General features: G+C 42.1%; 1 protein-coding gene across 3 annotated transcripts; it reads right to left on the minus strand.

Annotated features, from left to right (window-relative positions):
• Positions 1 to 1,144: 1,144 nt before the first annotated feature.
• On the minus strand, positions 1,145 to 20,667 carry ano10a (anoctamin 10a). 3 transcript variants are annotated; one of them, XM_067237786.1, is made up of 14 exons: positions 20,606 to 20,667; positions 20,158 to 20,266; positions 19,222 to 19,389; positions 18,897 to 19,094; positions 16,981 to 17,115; positions 16,507 to 16,626; positions 15,740 to 16,309; positions 15,414 to 15,469; positions 15,198 to 15,272; positions 14,744 to 14,929; positions 14,293 to 14,484; positions 13,746 to 13,874; positions 8,036 to 8,152; positions 1,145 to 2,201 (listed from the first exon to the last, which is right to left on the minus strand). In XM_067237786.1, exons 3-14 carry the CDS (start codon positions 19,358 to 19,360, stop codon positions 2,160 to 2,162), a joined length of 1,959 nt encoding a protein of 652 aa, XP_067093887.1. In that variant the 5' UTR covers positions 19,361 to 19,389; positions 20,158 to 20,266; positions 20,606 to 20,667; the 3' UTR covers positions 1,145 to 2,159. The 3 variants fall into 3 exon arrangements, with proteins under 3 accessions (XP_067093887.1, XP_067093886.1, XP_067093888.1); XM_067237785.1 differs by having other exon boundaries at positions 20,158 to 20,253; positions 20,606 to 20,645; XM_067237787.1 differs by having other exon boundaries at positions 20,158 to 20,209; positions 20,606 to 20,623.
• Between the last annotated feature and the right edge of the window lie 37 nt (positions 20,668 to 20,704).

Consider the following 20,704-nt stretch of genomic DNA (forward strand, 5'->3'; position numbering starts at 1 on the left):
GGCCAAGAAGAGAGACAGCGTGTGGATAGAGGATTGTGGATATATTTTAAGGGCATTGGCAATAAGCTATATGTTGCAGCTATCTGTAAATAAACATTTATTTTGTTTTGTATTTTAAACCTGTGCAGCCTTAGAACGGCAAATCGAACAGAAAAGATGGAGAATCAAATCTCATGTATTTTTTTTTCCTGCATTTTCTTTTTCAAACTGAAATGTTTGTACATACAGGTGTAAATATGGTGCTCTCTTTGCTTAGAACAGCTGGGTGAACCATTTGGTGCAGAAGCTGTATTATAGCCTTATTAGTCATGGGTGTCTCTAAGAAAATGACCATGTGAAAAGACATTATTCTAGTCATACTGTCAGTCTTTTGACTGTTGTCTTACCCCGCTGTAAACAGGTGAATGACGTGCATGTGTTCAATGTTTGACATTATCGATCCAAGGACATCTAGGAGAAAACACAGAATATGTAATGGAACAAACCATGTACTGACTAAAAGAGGAAGAAAAAAAAAATTGAAACTGACAGAATTATTAAATGTATTATTCTGTAGTGATACCTGTTGTCAAACATTACATATAGCTATAGTAATATCCCCAAATAAATTTTTTTTTGTGAAAAACAAACTTATTTTGTTTGTGATTCATGTTTCAAGGTTTCATCAAGAAATTTCGGCAAATAGTTTTCAGTGCACTTAGTTCAAATTACATTACAAATTATGAAAGGAACCTTGCATTAAAGATTAAAATGTCAGCGGTCTGTTGAATCTCAGTTCCTGGTTTCAAATAATTTGATATGGGATTTGATCTGTCCATGTCCTGGGTAAATAGATAGGGTTTAACATCCCTCCCATGATGGTGCTCTGTTGAAAGGTATTCTTCCTTTGATTTACAAGCTACTTGACTCCGTCTCCACTCAAGTAACCATACCAGCCTTGAAAGCATGTGCGCAAGCATGTATGTCTCTGGGAATACCAAACCAGTGCTTGGTTAAGCCCCTAGTTCCTTGCTAGTTTCCCCTTAAATAGACCAATTTTACTTTGACCGAGTGCCAACTCCCTGGAAACACAGCCCTGCATAGGTAAAGTAACCACATTAAGATTCACATTACAAATAAACAGGAACATTCTTTTTCAGCACAATTTATAGTTTATTTGAGCAAAGGCATACAGTACTTCAATAACGCTGATAAAGTTGGTAATATTGCAAACAGTGCTGTATATTGTGTGTATAAAGAGTACATATTGTACATATATACCTATATAAAACAAAGATTGATAGATAGCACATCACATTAAAAGGCACTGTTTTAATGAGGACATGGTCTAAGTTTTCAAATAACTTACAAAACAAAATGCACAAACTATGCAAATAATTTTATAGCCAATGTCACTTGTACTATAGGTGCGGCTTCAATTTGAATACCATACTGGATCATCATATAATGCTGATCACTTATCTTACATGCTACTCTTTTGATATAAAGTGTTTCAAGATTCCATCGGATTCTCAATGAGTGCATGACATCAGTGTAATACCAGAGGCTAATTTCCACCCCCCATTTCAAAACCAATTCATCATACATGCTGCAGCAGTTTGTGAGAACTATAAAAGTGATTTGAGTTTTTGGTAAGCGAATAAATATGTCAACAGTCGTGAATGTATCATGATCAAGTTATCTGGGGTTGGAATACTGACTAATATTCCTATAAAGGCCCTAGGACTGGCCACATAGCGACAGTAATGTGTGAGATAAGAAAACACCTATTAGGCCACACTTTACCAATGTGAGATTAGCCTAATTCAAATAAAGATACAACACTTAAGAAGTTCACCCCCATATCACATATGGAGCCAAAACTGCTATTCCTCCATAGGTAGGACATTACAGAGTTGATTTATATAACTATACAGTTTGCAACCATTAATATTACAGTAATACCCATCCATACACTCATAGGCCCTACATTAAATGATATACAACAGCCAACTTAATCATTTGGTTTGTACCTATGCTTTTACAACAGTAATTTACCAACCAGCCCCCCTTTAGTACCCCCTCTTCAGTTAGCAGTGGTGTAAACTAGTTGTGGCGGCCCCCAGGACAGCAGCATGTCCTTGCCTAGTCAGTATCTGTGGTGGTGGCCTCTCTTCTCCTCACTGGACTGTCTTTGTGATCCCCGTGGCTTCCAGCATTTTCTAAAATAAAACACGAACATGGAATTAAGATTTCCGTCAATAAATCAATTTACAGTTTTTCTAATTGCTTATGCACAATTTTGAAAACAGGGCTCACTTTGTCAAAACACAACACACGATTCACACAACCAGACGTACAAGTAGCAGAACACCTCCAATCTTTTGCAAAATGAAACACTTTGTTCAAAACTATACAATCATGTATAAAAAAACAATTCTGTCACCATATACCACACATATGGTTCATAAAATGTGACTGTTTGAACCAGTTACACACTGGTGCACAATTTAAAACACTTTTAAACTAACTATTCTTAAGTACTTAATACGTACATGAATATGTTGACCAAACACAATACACAAGACCAGTACTGCACACTGATGAAAAAATGTACTATACTCTCCACAGTCTACGTAAAGGTTGCATTTTGTGCAGAAGATCAGAACATATTTCAAATCAAATACTGTAGTAGGCTACATACTGTAAACACAGCAAATACATTTGTTGAGACAAAGGAAAGCATACAGCAAATGAAATACAGTACATTGTTTCAATCATGTACTGCAGTGAATGGGTGAAAAACAAATACTGATGTAGTGCATATAGTAGGCTATATTTACATTTAGACATTTAGTCATTTAGCAGACGCTCTTATCCAGAGCGACTTACAGTAAATACAGGGACATTCCCCCCGAAGCAAGTAGGGTGAAGTGCCTTGCCCAAGGACACAACGTCATTTTGGCAGGGCTGGGAATCGAACTGGGAATCGAACTGGCAACCTTCAGATTACTAGCCCGACTCCCTCACCACTCAGCCATCTGACTCCCTATATTTTACTGTACTGTACTGGAGACAGTAGAGAAAAGTAGTTTTCACCTGTGCTCTTGTCGAAATGTCCAAATTACTGTTGCAACAGTATATCTGCTGAGGTTGGGCTGAACTCTCTGTCCAGCCTCTCTCAATGTTGCCCCATGGTTCACAACATGGTAAACCAATGTTGTTCGAATTTCATTAGATACTGTAAATTTGGCCCTATTCTTCCACGGCCTCCAGGTCTACCTCTCCCTACCACTCTTCCTCCACAGGCTCCCCCTTTCATCTTCCCTCTCCCTGCAACATTTCCTTCCATTTTTGATGAGGACAGGTACACTGACCTGATGCCTTTTTATAGTGCTTACAACTGATTGGTATGTTTACAATTAAGCACTTTAGTGCTTGTACACCTGACGCCCGTGTATGATCCATTCGTTTTACAAGGAAGTGTCTTGAAAAGGCAATTAAGTGACATAATCCTATATTTCTGTGTCTAATGTAGAAAAGTGTGTTTAATGATTTGCAAAACACTGTGTGTAGTATTTTGCAAATAGTGTGAGGCTGAAAATGTACTTATACTTGTTTTGCTCCTTGAGTGTCAGGTTTCACTAACTATGTGTTATTTGAAATTTTTGTGTCCATGCAATCGGAAAAAACTATAAGAGTTCTGTGCAATGCTTCTTTACAAAGAGTTATTTTAAGGGAGTCCCAGAACTCCCTGGAGAAAAGCAGGAGCGCATCATTTAGGCTCCGACTCAACAGTGAGGCAAGTTCTCTCGTTAACTTTAAGGAAGACACAGTTCCCGTCTTAACAAAAAATTATGTGCCTGCTGCCATCCCATTTTGCCAGAAATCACATTCAAGTCGGTTAAGACAGGAAACGAGGGCTTTAAAATAACATCACATCTCCGTTATGAGGGAGGATCTGGATGTCGGAACGGACCTGGAGTTTTTCACTGAGATTGGGTTATTTAGATATTAAGCGACTTTGTACATCACAGAGACCTCGTCCCCAGGCTCCAATCTGGGTCTGAGTTACATTTTAATCAATTCATTCCACTGCCTCTGGCGCACAGCGGCAAATTACTTTCTGGGTTCAAATGTGTTACGTGCAATTAAGGTTTCAGTCCAGAGGGCTGATCAATAAAGGGAGAGAGATCTGCTGATGTGAGCCTTCTGTATTCTGGGTCTGTTTAGTGATGGGGAGGGAGGATTTGGGGCTGGTAAATTTATATGGCCTCCCACAGGAGTAGAGCCTGGCAGATCCGACCCAACGTCCAGCCAATCTGGCAGGCGGAACCACTGATTTCCTTAATCTAGAGAGGGAGGATGGAGAGAGTCTGATCGAGTCAGATAATCCATAAATCTATGTGGATCATGACTGACGTTGTGTTATCTACTAGATCCTGGTGGACACACTGTCTTCATCTCCCTTTGGGTGGCAGTTAAGAGAAGCAAGCAAGCAGACAGGTTCACAGACAAGTTCTGTGGACTCAAGCTAATTTGATAGGATTAAGGATACAATAGCCAGGCTCAAGGTTTGACAGACAGATTCACTCATTTGTGTATTGCCTAGCCACAGTATTAGGCTGAGAGACATAGTCCAAGCTGCCTGCAGTCGTCAGTGGCTCATGCTGGGGACTAATACTCTGGTTTACCAGCAGCCGCACTGGCCATGTTGCTCTAATTATCTCGACAAGTTAGTATTGATCATGGAGCAGAGCGCCATTGCAGTACCGGGCTTTAAAAACTTATGTCATCATCACAAACACCAAGGGCTTTCAGACACAGACACCGACACACACGGTTGGAAAGATACATGGATGGAACTGTTTTTGGGGGAAATATACACAGAGAACTGTTTGAAATAGGCTGTAATGCTAAACACACCCGCTGGGCTGAAAGACTTTCCATCTATCGTTAAGGGCTTATAAGTTATATGCACACAAGCCTCTATATTCTAATTCATGGTGACACAAATAGTTGAAATGATAATAATTATGCTGTGAAAACAATAAAACACTGACGCAGAAGTACAGTTTTACTGATATTTCATATGAATTTTGAGGCACTTTCCTCTCTATTCTGTGGTTTTCTCAAGTGTTTTAGGGGTTCGACTCACTGCTCTCCACTTATCTGGTGACTGGCTGCTCTGAGAGGCTTCTGTGTGAAGGGCAGCCAGATAAGTTCACTGGGTACAGGGGATTTCCACTGTCCAAAACACCTGCTCTTCTCAGTACTGCACGGCCCCGTGTGATTGATCAGGTCAGATGCGGGGGGACGGGGGGACTTAAGTGGCACAGTCAAAATGGCCCCCTGCTCGGCCCAGCTCTTTTCCTCACCCACACCTATCCTGGAATACAGGTCTTCTTACCAGCTCTCCTTACCATCATCGACTGTCTTGACGGACTATAAAAATAACCACTGTTGTTATGGTGGATGAGGGGATTAAAGAGATGATATTGAATCAGCAAACAATTGTGTGAGGTACCCTCAAATACAACACAACACAACATATTGACTCAAACAGGCAGGGCAATACATGTACATACGTTAACATTCTCACAGGCGGCAGTAAGATGATATTCAGCATCTTGTCTGTTTAAAGTTATATACAGTTAGGTCCATAAATATTTGGACATTGACACAATTTTCATCATTTTGGCTCTGTATAACACCACAATGGATTTGAAATGAAACAATCAAGATGTGCTTTAAGTGCAGACTTTCAGCTTTAATTTCAGGGTATTTACATCCAAATCAGGTGAACGGTGTAGGAATTACAACACATTTGATATGTGGCCCCCCCCTTTTTAAGGGACCAAAAGTAATTGGACAATTGGCTGCTCAGCTGTTCCATGGCCAGGTGTATGTTATTCCCTCATGGGAGTTTGTTATTTCATTGACAAGGAGCAGATAAAAGGTCTAGAGTTCATTTCAAGTATGATATTTGTGTTTGGAATCTGTTGCTGTCAACTCTCAATATGAAGTCCAAAGAGCTGTCACCATCAGTGAAGCAAGCCATCGTTAGGCTGAAAAATCAAAACAAACCTATCAGAGAGATAGCAAAAACATTAGGTGTGGCCAAATCAACTGTTTGGTACATTCTTAAAAAGAAAGAACGCACTGGTGAGCTCAGCAACACCAAAAGACCCGGAAGACCACGGAAAACAACTGTGGTGGATGACAGAAGAATTCTTTCCCTGGTGAGGAAAAACCCCTTCACAACAGTTGGCCAGATCAAGAACACTCTCCAGGAGGTAGGCGTATCTGTGTCAAAGTCAACAATTAAGAGAAGACTTCACCAGAGTAAATACAGAGGGTTCACCACAAGATGTAAACCATTGGTGAGTCTCAAAAACAGGAAGACCAGATTAGAGTTTGCCAAAAAACATCTAAAAGACCCTGTACAGTTCTGGAACAACATCCTATGGACAGATGAGACCAAGATCAACTTGTACCAGAATGATGGGAAGAGAAGAGTATGGAGAATGGAAGGAACTGCTCATGATCCAAAGCATACCACCTCATCAGTGAAGCATGGTGGAGGTAGTGTTATGGCGTGGGCATGTATGGCTGCCAATGGAACTGGTTCCCTTGTATTTATCAATGATGTGACTGCTGACAAAAGCAGTAGGATGAATTCTGAAGTGTTTCGGGCAATATTATCTGCTCAGATTCAGCCAAATGCTTCAGAACTCATAGGACGGCGCTTCACAGTGCAGATGGACAATGACCCGAAGCATACTGCGAAAGCAACCAAAGAGTTTTTTAAGGCAAAGAAGTGGAATGTTCTGCAATGGCCAAGTCAATCACCTGACCTAAATCCAACTGAGCATGCATTTCACTTGCTAAAGACAAAACTGAAGGGAAAATGCCCCAAGAACAAGCAGGAACTGAAGACAGTTGCAGTAGAGGCCTGGCAGAGCATCACCAGGGACGAAACCCAGCGTCTGGTGATGTCTATGGGTTCCAGACTTCAGGCTGTCATTGACTGCAAAGGATTTTCAACCAAGTATTAAAAGTGACAATTAGATTTATGATTATGTTAGTTTGTCCAATTATTTTTGGTCCCTTAAAAAGGGGGGGGCCACATATAAAATGTGTTGTAATTCCTACACCGTTCACCTGATTTGGATAAAAATACCCTGAAATTAAATCTGAAAGTCTGCACTTAAAGCACATCTTGATTGTTTCATTTCAAATCCATTGTGGTGGTATACAGAGCCAAAACGATGAAAATTGTGTCAATGTCCAAATATTTATGGACCTAACTGTATTACGGTAAAAAGTGTCATTCAATATTGCATGTGTGGGATTATTGCAGACCACTCCACAGCAACGGTTTTGACAGAGCCTTATCAACTTACCGTCGTGGGACCTGGCTCTGCACAAACCAAGAAATCACATATCAACCCTTGTTTGAAAAAAACTTTAATTAAAATGAAAAGCGGCTGAGTTCAGCGCTTGCTGACACAAGAAGCAACTGCATTACCAATCAAAATGAAATATTTCTTTTACCCCGCCCCTTCTTTGAGAAATTATAGGTTGGGCTAATTAGAGTAGCACTCAGCTGTCCCGCCCCTATCTGGGAAAATGGCTTACAATGTCAAGGCCAAAACCAAGCCATCAATACTGTTAACTACAAACCCATTTATCTTAACTACTGAGTGCTCTCGGAGAAGCAATGAGGGCCTGCATACACGTGTCAGAGTTAACTGCAGTGCTCTTTGCTTTTGCGTCAGGCTTCCTAAAAGCTCCTTCTCATACTTCAGTACTTTATTAGCTGTTGCATACTAATGTTTTAATCCAGAACATTACTTTAGTTGTGCAGGAAGGACGAGTGACCGACGTTGTATGTCCTTTCAGACTGGAACACTGTGTGTGTGTGACCTACTTCGGAGGTATGTAAAAGGGGGTGAACATCTGCCAAAATAGCAGAGAGCCCTTGTAACACGGTACAATAAGCCCCTCCCCTCCCACCCCCAACCAACACACTTCAACCCCGGCCATGTCTCACCTTTTTCTTGAGGGCCTCCAGAGATTCAAACTCCAGCCTGGAAAGTTTGATCTGGATGTGCTTGGGGACATCAGGAATGACAAATGTCAGGATGAACTTGAGGGCGAGGAGGGAATGCTGTAACACACAGGCACAGGATTGTGTCAATGAGGACATATAAGGATGTACTCGATGTGATACCATAACATCATTAAAATGCATCGTTTTATGCATTCCCCCTCCCCTCCTGGTGTACCCCCTTCATGTTTCCTTTGTCCTGTTTACTGACCATCTGGAAAACGAACATTACACAACATGAGAATGACCCCAACCGTAGAGAACTGACACAAAACAACAACACACCCAGTGTGACATTACGTAAATGCCCCAGTAGGACCAAAACCAATATCTATACCGTAGATTCACCTCATTTAATGGCATATGTTTATCTGAGATTGTATTGGTCAACGGCAATATGTTTAAGATCATGTGTTTCTATTCTATGCCCATGGGAAAGGGGGTGTTAGACCAGGCGACTGCAGTGTAGCTGGAAACCTGCCAGCCAGTATACACAGCACCTCCATTACTCATTTACATACATTTAGTCATTTAGCAGACACTCTTATCCAGAGCGACTTACAGTGAGTACAGGGACATTCCCCCGAGGCAAGTAGGGTGAAGTGCCTTGCCCAAGGACACAATGTCATTTGGCACAGCCGGGAATCGAACCAGCAATATTCTGATTACTAGCCCGATTCCCTAACCGCTCAGCCACTTGACTCCCAGTCTGAGTGTCTACATCGCTCCACTTGATTAAGCCAGTTGTCTCCTCTGGGTGAAAAAACATTCATACGTGTTAGCCGTAATAAATACTGCTGTATTTGATCTGAACACAGATCAAAGGGAACGATTAGTCCTCTATGATGTGCTTCTCCGGTAAGTAGCTTGGAGGTTGATGAAATGGATGCCTTGAACTTGATCATGACAGTACATCAGAACACAACAAGAAACTGGGACTTGGCTTCCACCTCTACTGACAGTCATTATTACTCTGATGAGCTTTGGGTAATTGAACAACAATAAAAGCATGAGGACAGGATCCACTAGTTTCGGCGTTGACTGAGGCTTGTCACATGGATTGAAATACAAGGCTAAACACCTGATGGGTAATGCCATTCATCATAGGGCTATACAGTGTGCTCTGCGTTCAGGTGAGTAAGGGAAGGCTGCAGATGGTGTCCTTATTAAACCACATCTTCAGTGACTGTAAATAATGCGTCGTGTTGTGTTCGATGCAAAAACTATAGTATAGACTCTATTACTGTAATTCTAGCATTTCCATAAGTTAAGCAAGAAAACAATTGGAGTTGGCTTACTTTAAGTGAAGTTAATCTTAAGCAGGATACATGTATAAAAAATAATAATAATAACTTTAAAACGGTTGACATTCTTTATAATAATCTTATGGTAACAGTGCCATCAGCTCAGTATTTACCTCAACAGACTGTTGCCGTGACTGCACTACACTGTTCATTTAAAAACTTACATTTAAATCCACTTTGATTTCAATTTGATTGAGAGTGATTTCTGCCATTTCATCTTTTAAATGGTGAGACAGGAATGTCAAATTCTGCCTCTTCCTGTTTCTAAAAGGAATAAATGGGTGTCAGCATGCAGTTACAGCGTTTGTTGTTGCCATTGTCCCGCCATTAACAAACAAAAAATGTGGTGATAATAGATAACCATAATAACACACTAATGGCTGAGACTCATTTGAGTGTCTAGTCCATACAATAACATTAATCAAGTCAAAAATGTACTACTAATCATAGCCCTACAAATAGAATATATAACAGAGTAAACAGGTGATAATAGACAGAAAAGAGGGGAGGGAGGAAAGCATAGCATAATGAATCAAGAAAGGACACTAACAGTTTTGAGCCCAATCCCAACCCCTAAGGTATTGATTGCTGGAGGCAGGCTCAGTGTAATACACTGTAATACACGCTTCAGAGATCACAGCCTTAGGGGAAACAAGGTAGGGAGAAGCCATTCTACATGTGTGCATGCACGCACACCTTATTAGGGAGGAGAAACACAATTCAGTTTCAAAGTCAGGTTAGGAAGATGGAATAGATAGGGGACTGGACTGGGGGCATGGAGCTTTACTACAAAGGGTTGGCATGGATATGCTTGTGTGTGTGTGTATGCGTCTGTAAATGTGTGTCTGTGTGAGCCACAGAGCTGGCGGTAGGGGGCTCAGCCTGTCAGAGCTACTCTCTGAGTCAAAACACACTGCCCTGTCCTTTACACCAGATACAACCCACTGTGACTGAGGCAAGACTGTCAGAATCAACGCTAACAGGTAGAAAACTAGCCAGATGACTAAGGATGGGATGTTAATGACTGTTAATGTGGAGGGTAGGCACCAGCAAGGCACATACTCACCTACATAGACCATAGGTCAACATATTTTGAACAACGCCCTTTTTCCTGTTTTTATTCAAATTGTACAAAGGCAAGTGGTAACCTGCCAAACATTAAAAGAAAAGTTCTCAATAAGGCAAAAAAAGGCATATTTAAGGGAAAAGGTAGTCCAGTTTCCTTCAAAATCAAAAGGCACTTGGAAACTGGAGAAAACTTTGACAGGAAATGATTCTGACTGGCCTAAAGACCCAACAGAATCAGAACAGAAGTTCAGAGTCAACATCTTGAGTAATAGGTGGCTCACAGAAGAACAGCTTCAGGCACAGTTTAACACAGGTTGAAGTAAGCAACGTTTCAATTGTGAAGACTTGGAGCAGCAGGTTCGACAGGCCTGGATCATGATGCACAACCAGTGAAATACTGAAAACTGGAAAAAGGTATTATGGACCAATTAATCCTATCACACATCACAGTGTTTCTGGATACAAAATTTAAAAAGTAAGTAGACTTCCTTATGAGCCAAAAGTTTGTGACTCTGGTGTGTGTGATCTGCGAGGGAAATGTTATCAAGTGGTTATCAAACAAAAGCCAACTGTATTCTCAGACAGTGCTTAAGACATAACAGCCAGAGAGCAAGGGATATGACACCATAACGCCACTGTGGTCACAGAAGACTGAAGCCTGTCACAATACTCGAAAACCGCTTCATTCTTTCACTAAAAATCCCTGATCTGAGACCAGTGCAACCATAAGGATCTGACACCAACGCCACACTTAAAAATCATTAACAGACCTAAAGTATCTGTTTAAGTGGTAATACAGGCCCAGGTATTGTATGCTTCTGGCTTTTACAGTGACAGAGGCACAGAGAGAGCAGATATGGGTACACCGAGTGCCAAACTTGTTAAAGCCTGAGGCAGGCCAGAAAATCCGGATGGAGCGTGGTGAGGCGAGGCCTGCTGGATTCAAATCTGATTATCTGCAAACCAGCATAATGGGATTTCTCTATGAATCGCTACTGAAAATAACCTTGGGGAAAGTGACAAAACCAAGATCTAGACAACATGTAGATCTGTATGTCGGTTTAAATGTCTCAGATTTGACTGCAACAAACCAAATGTTATTATCATTATCATTACTACTATTCCACCTCTGTAGTCTACCAAGACTAAACCCATGAAGGTGAGGCTGACGCATGATTAACAAACCTACAATCAGATAAGTCCATTAAAATTTCATTTACTGGTGGACCGGCGCCAAAGTGTGGCAATCGCAGCGGATTCTAAGTCTTCTTCTGTATCTGTCTATCTGTGAGTGGCTGGCCTGTTGCCTGGTTACTGCTCGTTGAAGCGTGTCTCATAGCGGGTACTGTAATTACCCAGGTATCACAGCAGGACAAATGAGGAGCAGGAGCTGGGACACAACAATCGGATAGGGAGAAAAAGAGAGAGAGAGCGAAAAGAGAAGAATTCTGTTCCTGCAGTATTCAATACAATTCAGTACTAATGTAATCAAAACTGAAATTGAACAGGTGATAGTTGAACAGATAATACATGTTATGATCAACAAAATATTAAGAGCGCGTGCATGTGTATACTTTGCATACTGGGTATCTCCTCTTCCTATTCTTGTCCGTCTGTAATAGCCTGGCTTCTAGGCAAAGGCAGACAGAAGGGCAGCAGAAGAGTTGATGGTGTGTGTGTGTGTGCTGGCTGGATAGCAGTGCAGAGAAATGTGCCTGGGTGTCCAATCAGCTGGTGAGTCAGGTTCAGCTCACATCTCTCTGCACTTCCCTCTTTCTCTCTCGATATCTCCTTTTTACTCTGTCACTTTGACTGCATCTCTGTCATCCGCCTCTCTTCACTTCTACCCATCACGTGTTATCTGTCTTTATCTCTCTTTCATGATCGGTACGCAGATCGGAACACAGACACACGTCCACAACCTCCAACAAGTACGTCATGTGCAGCATGCCGTGGTAGAACACACGGTCAGACAAACAGTCAATCAGACTGGCAGGCAGCTAGACACAGGCACCCAGGCAGTCAGCCAGACACAGTCAGCCAGACACAGTCAGCCAGACACAGTCAGCCAGACACAGTAAGCCAGACACAGTAAGCCAGACAGTCAGTCAGACACAGAGAGAGAGCAATTTACTCAACCTCCTGACCTGGAGCTCTTCAGCTCCACACTCCAGCAACGCTGACCCAGGCTGGGAGACAAGCAGGTATTTCCCAGGCCCCTGCCCTGTACTGCCTACGGCCCTACACACATATGGGGTCAAATCCCTGTTGCACTACAACAGATACGCTTTAACGTAGATTACTATTATGTAGTCATCGTAAACATACTATATATATTCCTTATTAATCCAATACGGGAGTTAATCCAATTAATATATACTGTATATCTCTACTGCCTCTACATATAGCCTATATTTAACTTCTATATAGCTTCAACTGTATAGTCTCTATATAGCCTCTGTATACTGTATAGCCTGTACAAATAGCCTCTACGTAGCCTCTAAACTGCTGTAAAGAAGCATACACAGGGTAGCCCATTTTGTTACTGTATGGTTGTTACTGTACTGTATGTCTATTTATTTGTATTAGATGCAGATATCAGCTACAGGTCTGCAGTGTACCCTAAATAGATATTTAATCAAACATGCAGCGAATCAATACGACCTAGTTTCAGATCAGAAAGAGCTCCATAGGGGTAGTGTGTGTACAGTGATACTATGAGATAGAGACCACACACCGTCAGGTTCCCCTGAGGAGCCCATTATCATAGCAGAACAAACACAAAAAAACAATTCTCAAAAATATGGACATGTTGTGGGCTTGTTATTTTGAGTTTTACTCTAGAGGCTGCAGGCTGAAATGCTCCTGTTGAGAAAGAGTAGCGATAATGTTAGCCAGCGCTAACTGGAACCGCTGGGACGAAGTCTGGCTAGGCAGGTCTGGCAGGGATGTTCTTTCTCCTCTGCAGACTCCTGCTCTCCCTATACGCATCAGACAGTCTACAATACTGATCTACTGTCGTTCCAGTGCTGTGACCACCATCATCATCACCAACACCCTCGTAATCATAATCTTAGTTCTCTCACATGACTACATATGGTGCTTCAATCACCTTGCCGTGTCTCTGGCGCCCCCTGCTGTGTAACTCCGGCTTGCTTCCACAACCAAATCATTTACAGGCGAAAGAGCTAACAAACTCAGAGGTGAGCCACTGTGCAGGTATCTGCAGCTGGGTTAGAGAGTTGACAGGGACAGCTGGAGGTGGGGATGGAGTCTCGTACCTCGATGGCCACCACCCAGAGTATGAGCTGAGCATCAGAGTCGGGGAAGTAAGCCTTGACCTGCGAGGACATGCCGATCAGGGTGCAGTTGGTCACTACGGCGATCACGCTCATCGCCTCAAAGGCAAGCTGTGGGGGGGGGGGGGGGGGGAAGAAGTATATTATCATAATATTTATTTTCTTGTTGGAATTATTATTATTAGTTTTACAAATGTAAATCAATAATTCACAGATTTTGTTCAATCTTAATCTTATAGAGAGAAAGAGAGAAAGAGAGAAAGAGAGAAAGAGAGAAAGAGAGAAAGAGAGAGAGAGAGAGAGAGAGAGAGAGAGAGAGAGAGAGAGAGAGAGAGAGAGAGAGAGAGAGAGAGAGAGAACATATTCATATTCAAATCAATCCCAATATTCAGTACTGAGGATGATAAAAATGTGAGATTAAATCACAGACTTTACATTTTTGAAGCTGCCCATCTTATTGAGGTCCAATTCACCAACATTTATGTTCTATTGTGTGCCTTCAAGTGACTTGGACTGGTCTCTGTCTCACCTGCCAGACTCCTATGTTTGAGGCAGGGTCGGAGAATGGCCGTTTGAACACCTGGCACATCTTAAAGGCGTCGGAATAGACTTCAGTGGCATTGTTGAGCACCACGAGCACTGCGGCCAGCGGGTACACGCAGGAGAACAGGCTGACGTAGCCAAACAGGAGGAAGAGCTCCAAGTAGTCGTCGAACGTCCCCTGACATGTCGACACACAGACACTACGTCACAAGCAAACACAGACAGCTGCTACGGCACATTTCTCAGTTGATTTAGCATGGTTCCTGGAAGCTGCAACACTAAAATGTTGTGACAACACTGGAAGAATAATTTATTATGAAAATACAGACCAATACATTTGACTTTTTTAACAGTAACTGCTGCAACTTGTTGGTGCTGTTTGGAGGTAACATACATAGGTTTAGTCCTGATGTTACGGGTCCCCCTCCCCAACTCACCAGGTAGGTGCTCATGTCTGCCTCCAGTTTGACCTGCTCGGCCAGGGGCAGCTCCTGCTCCACCAAGGTCCTCTTCTTCACCCGGTGCTGCATCTTCTTATTACGCCTCCTCTGGAGCCAGTAGGGCAGGAAGGCCTCCATGATCTGGTTGAGGATCTGGGATGTGATCAGGAGAGTGGCCAGACTCTGCAACAAAGACACTACACGTGTTACTGAATAGGATGGATGGATGGAGACACCAATTAGTACTACAGCCACATGACATAGAACTTACATATACTTACTGAACTTACAAGAAAACATGTTTGTCTTGCATCTGAGTTACATTTGAACCTTCCAGAAGGCAAACTGCTGTATATTATATCATAATATATTGTTACAGGAAGTACCTCGCACAAAGCATGACCTAGTCCTAGCCTTACAGCTACCATATAGTGTTTCTAAACGGACCCACCTGTCTGAGAAGCACCATGTCCTGCATCGCAAAGGCTATGTAGAACAGCGAGGCGAAACAGTTGAAGAAGTTGAACTGAGGAAGAGAGGTGAGGCAAAGGTGACTAAACAGAGCTGCAGCGACAGCAGAGAGAAACAGAGACTGAATGTAGATTGACTGCATTCAATCATGTTAATTTAAAATAACCATCTGACCAGTTTTTAATCTAAGACTCACCACCAACACTTTAAGGACCAGATGATTTTGATATGATGATTCCAGTCTGTGGTTTTCTATGTGAAACGGAACAGTTTGGCTTGATCATAAAGTTAACATCTCTTAAAAGTTAATCTCCATACAAAACCACAAAAACTATTTGGAGGGCCATGTGGTTAAGTTCAATGAAATCAATGAAACACTTCCAAAAGTACAATTCCAAGATAAGAGTAAACACACCAAACACCAAATATTTGTTTAGCCACCAAAAAAACCCTGTATTTAATCTTTAATATTGACCGCATGCCCTTCGGGGCAGGACAGAGCGCTCCCCCTCAGAGACTCACCCCACTCTGTGAGGTACTCGGCGACGTAGCGGTACAGCAGATTCATGATCTCGATGACCACAGCGTAGATGACGCTGGGGACAAACAGTAGCACGCCGCTCCAGAACCCCGGGTGGTCGTCGTGGAATCCGAGGGCCCAGCCCTCCATCTGGAAGTAGATCATCATGACGTAGAGCGACATATATAGACAGAGCAGCACGAAAGGCAGCGACACCAGGTAGATCCTCAGCAGACGCTTAGTGTTGGGGTACAGCGGCTCCTCGCGACCAGTCACCGGGTTGAAGCCCAGCGGGCCGTGGAAGCCCGGCCGGGGCTCCTCAAAGGCTTTCTTCCTGCTCAGGGTGCCCCAGTTGTAAGCCAGCGAGGCGCTGCAGCGCTTCCACAGCTCCAGCAGCACGGTGCACCACACCAGATTGAAGACTGCAAACACCACATACTTGTCGTAGTCCTCCCAGTCAAACAGGTAGTAGGGGATGCCGATCAAGGCCATCGGTAGAAGAGCCAGAGTGAAGTACTCCAGGAAACCAAAGTACAGAGCCAGGCCTTCGCCGAAATAGTGTCTGATGTCATCTGGAATACATACACACACAGTGAAGTATTATGAATATTTATATGCCATGCAGTAAATTCCAGATTTAGCACTCTGTAAAGTATAAACAGTCATAGCATTTAGCCATTTCATGATCCATATATGTATTTACATGTAAATGTATTTACATGTATTATGTAGTAAGGATATTCCACATTGTTATTTCATAGATGCTTACCAAGTGGTTGAAAGGAGAGCTTGATCTTTCTGTACCAGGTGAACGAGAGCCTCTTCAGTTCCTCCTTGTCATGGAGGGGAAAAACCTGGACCAGAACTCCCTTAGACTGCAGTCTGCGGACTAGGACAGGAAGACAGAACCCATTCGTCAGTTCTATAACTGTATGACAAATGACAATATTCTAGTTTTGGCTTGTTTATGAGGTTTGTTCTGAAAATCATCAGTATTTCTGAAACAAATTTAACACAATAGCTATAGTGAGTGAGAGTGAGAGTGAGAGTGAGAGTGAGAGTGAGAGTGAGAGTGAGAGTGAGAGTGAGAGTGAGAGTGAGAGAGAGAGAGAGAGAGAGAGAGAGAGAGAGAGAGAGAGAGAGAGAGAGAGAGAGAGAGAGAGAGAGAGAGAGAGAGAGAGAGAGAGAGAGAGAGAGAGAGAGAGAGAGAGAGAGAGAGAGAGAGAGAGAGAAACAATCTTACTGAGAGACTTTCCAGGGTAGAGTTTCATCTTAGGATAGCCTGGTACATGGGTCTCCTCCTTGGCTCTCAGGGTATCCAGCTCATGCTTGACAATGTACTGGCACTCTGCCATGCTGAGGAAGCCGTCTCCATCACCTGCACAGACAAAAACAGGAAACACTCACACAGTGAGAGGACAGTGACATAACAGCAACTAGAGAGGGTACAATTTCTGGGGAAATTGTAGGGTGTGCTTGCTTGCGTCGGTTGCACAGGGGTCCGTTTTTGAATGAAATTTTTACAACTGATTTCTGTATATTTTATATGAAAATGCATACTTATTATTTATAAAGATTAAATAGATTTAAAGGAATATTTTTTTGCTGCTCATTTACAACTGAAAATACGAGTGAAGTGTAGAATGAAAGATGTCTTCTCATTTCCCCTGCAAGAGGCAGCCTCATCGTTGAATCAAAACGAATAAATTTGGCAGACCGGTGTAAAAATGGACCTAATCTCTATGACTTAAACGTCATTTTAAGTTTTTCCCTTCTCGCGATATTTTCAGGCATGTAGCCTACTCATTGCATTCATTCATTAATAAAGAACCCCCTTTGAAGATTATTCTACGACGTTACCCGGCAGTAGAAGATGGAATCGCGATTCAGACAGTCCCATCTGCTAACTGAAAATATGCCCCCCAAAACGTAAATAAGCTTGACATTTATTTAGTGGAAAATCGCTCATTCATAAAAAGATCACTGGTAGCGATCATTGTCAGTAACAACGCAAAATGCGATATAGCCGTGTGTGGAGAAGCTGCCCCGGTAAATTGTACTACTACGGTACAGTACTAGTAGACTGTGTTCGTCTTGGTAGCGATTGCGTTGGTTGAATTGGATTTAACGTTCCGTTGTACGGTTTAGGCTGAAATTAATTATTTTCATGAACAGATTGGCAACGTTTAGGCTGTGGCAATGAAGTTCAGGTTAGTAGTTAGATAGACTTTTGATTAAGTAAGGGGAGTGCCGAACATGTTCTGTCGCCGTTTGACTTCCTACAGCTGTGTAGATGTTTTTGTAGTGTCTCGCGTAGGCTACAGCATTGCAGTGAGCAACACTGGTTTGAAACCACAGGTAATGATAATTTCACCCACAAATCGTTTACTTGTAATGTAATGTCATAATAAATCTTACAACGAAAATGTATTTGTGAGGAATGTTTATTTTAAAGATTGAAAACAGATGCATCATAGACCACTGTAGTATGTGTTGCCCGGGCAACAGAGGCTAATGTCATGATGCTAATGCTTCAGTGAAATAGTAGACTACCGTTTCCAAAAGTAGATGTGGGCCTACTTCCTTAATAATATCAGCTAATATTGTACATTACATTTCATAATTGTGTTTCACATCACAAAGTAAAATGAGTAAATAGTTATCACCCTGGCCTCTTTGCTTGTGGCGTTCCTGCAGCTGCCTTGCAGTAAAGCTATAGTTAGCCTAGCTATCCCCCAAGTTAACAGATGTGAAACGAATGTTCTGCCAAAGGTAGTCACGCGTGTTTTCGTGACGTTAGTGACGTAGTGACGTTAGTAACGTCAGTGACTGTGGCTAGCAAATTAGCCACCGTTAGCTTCACTTTTCACCAAAAACGCAATTTCTACTTAAACCATGCAACGGAACGTAAATAAAAATACAACCAACGCAATCGCTACCAAGACGAACCTTTTGACACCGCCGTTGTGTATGTAGTCCAAATATTGACTGATCCTTAGGGGGGCGAAAATAAATAAATAAATAAATATATATGTGAGAGAACAAAGGTTGTGCTCTCGCCGAAGGCTTGAGCACACCCAATTACACACTTAAAAGTATCTTCTGTGTAAATAAAGTATATCATAACGACATATGCACATATTCTACCTATACTTATACCTTGAAAGTCTGTGAAGTTGTGTTTGTTAGCACAAGTGAAGCCTCTCATGGAGCCGTCGTTGAACTCTTTGAACAGGCCCACATCCTCAGCCCCAGACAGCAGTCTTGACAACAGCGCTCCCACCAGGTACACATTGGGATTGTCCTTCTCATCCCCTTCGCCACTCGGACATAGCTGCTGCACCAGCAATTCTGCCCCTGGACACACAATATATATAGCAGAGTAGGGTTAGCTTAGACTTTTCTGCTCTCAGCTGTGAACTCCCAACATTGCAAAGGCCAGTAAAAATGTGTACTATACAGTCCAGCTCAGTAGTAACAGTACCTCCATTTTGCTGCTTGTCCCTGATTCTGGTCAGCAGCCATGAGATGGCCTCATCCTTAGTATCAGAAGACAGCTCCAACACCAACAGTGGGGCGAACGAACAGCCATCACCGTCAGACACCGACAGCCCTTTCAGCATCTTCCTCTGCTGCTCCTTGCCCTTGACAGCTGCGAGGAAGCACATATGATACAGGTGACTAAAACCTCTGGCACACGATTCCAATAGATACTACACAAGAGCAAACAGGGAAACAGCACTTTTGGTTGCACATTCCAAGGGCTTAGTTGACAGGTAAGTGTTTTACATACTTTATAGTTGAATTAGCACTTTGGAAAGGGTTTTTATGCCACATTCAAATGTTGTGAGAAAGTAAGCAAATTGTTCAGGCGTTATTATGCAAAATAGCCAGTTATCTTAAAATACATAAATGTTTATGAAAATAAATACATTTTAATGTCAATATATTTACAGACATAATGCTGATGGACAAGCAAATTTTGAAGAAAGTGGCATGTTTAGACTGAGTCAAGACCTTGTATAAACACCTAATTCCAATAGGAAAAGAGTAGGTAGGTCACTGTACTGAATGTGTTACATTTTCTAAGGATTACAAGGTATGTCATTGTGCAAGTTGTGGTTTTAAAATGTCACTGTCTTTAGTGTGATATTCAGTCAACCAGACAAACTTGGGAGACAGATTTACCACCTACTAAAGCATAAGCCTTATATGAAACTTTAGTACTGACAGTGACAGCTGAAGCTTTCTGGTATCAGAGGGAGGGGCTATAGAAGTTCAAAATAGACAGTAGAAAGTTTACACACTAGTGGTTGCTTTAACTGAATTAAAATAAGCATTGCAATGGTGCAACCACAACATCAATATGATGAAGTAATGACACACAAAATATAATGTACAATGTTGTATTTTCACTCACCAAGATCCTCGAATTGCTAGGTACTGTCTTCTTCAGAAGAAGAAGCAGGCTGCTTTCAGAGTTAGAATTTCACCAGATGAAGTCGATAATGAATTCCTATGAATTTTGTCTGTAATCACGAGCAAGTTCCACGTCACACATCAGCCCAAAGTTATCAAACACACTCATAACACTGGAGGCCTCTGTGTGTACATAAAGGATTGGCTCGCTAATTGAATCAGTAAAGGACTTCGGCCTCATTCCTATAGGAAATCGTGTAGAATACCCTTTTGCTAGAGCACTGAGCTGTCTTAGTTAGCCCCACTGAGCTGCCTTAGCCCCAAAGAAGTGTTATAAATACGAATTGCACCCATACATAGACATACAGAAAATGGTTGCCAAACACGGACCCTCTTATACAGATAATAACTGTAACACTGTCAAAGAAAAAATAACAAAGTTTATTTACCAGTGCTCATCTGAGGCGTGCAGATTGAGGTTTCCCCTCTTCCGCATTGCTTGACGTCCAACAGAACGTCCAATCAATGAGTACGTCAGGGCAAAGTGT

The sequence above is a fragment of the Osmerus mordax genome, chromosome 6 (genome assembly GCF_038355195.1).
Source record: "Osmerus mordax isolate fOsmMor3 chromosome 6, fOsmMor3.pri, whole genome shotgun sequence".
Taxonomy (NCBI): domain Eukaryota; kingdom Metazoa; phylum Chordata; class Actinopteri; order Osmeriformes; family Osmeridae; genus Osmerus; species Osmerus mordax.

Excerpts from the sequence above, each read along its gene's own strand:
- ano10a (XM_067237786.1), bottom strand. The coding sequence starts at position 19,360 with ATGCTGAAAGGGCTGTCGGTGTCTGACGGTGATGGCTGTTCGTTCGCC. Across the intron at positions 17,116-18,896 it reads CAACTTCACAGACTTTCAAG|GTGATGGAGACGGCTTCCTC; the intron begins GTATAAGTATAG and ends TTGTCTGTGCAG. Across the intron at positions 2,202-8,035 it reads TGGAGGCCCTCAAGAAAAAG|AAAATGCTGGAAGCCACGGG; the intron begins GTGAGACATGGC and ends GTTTTATTTTAG.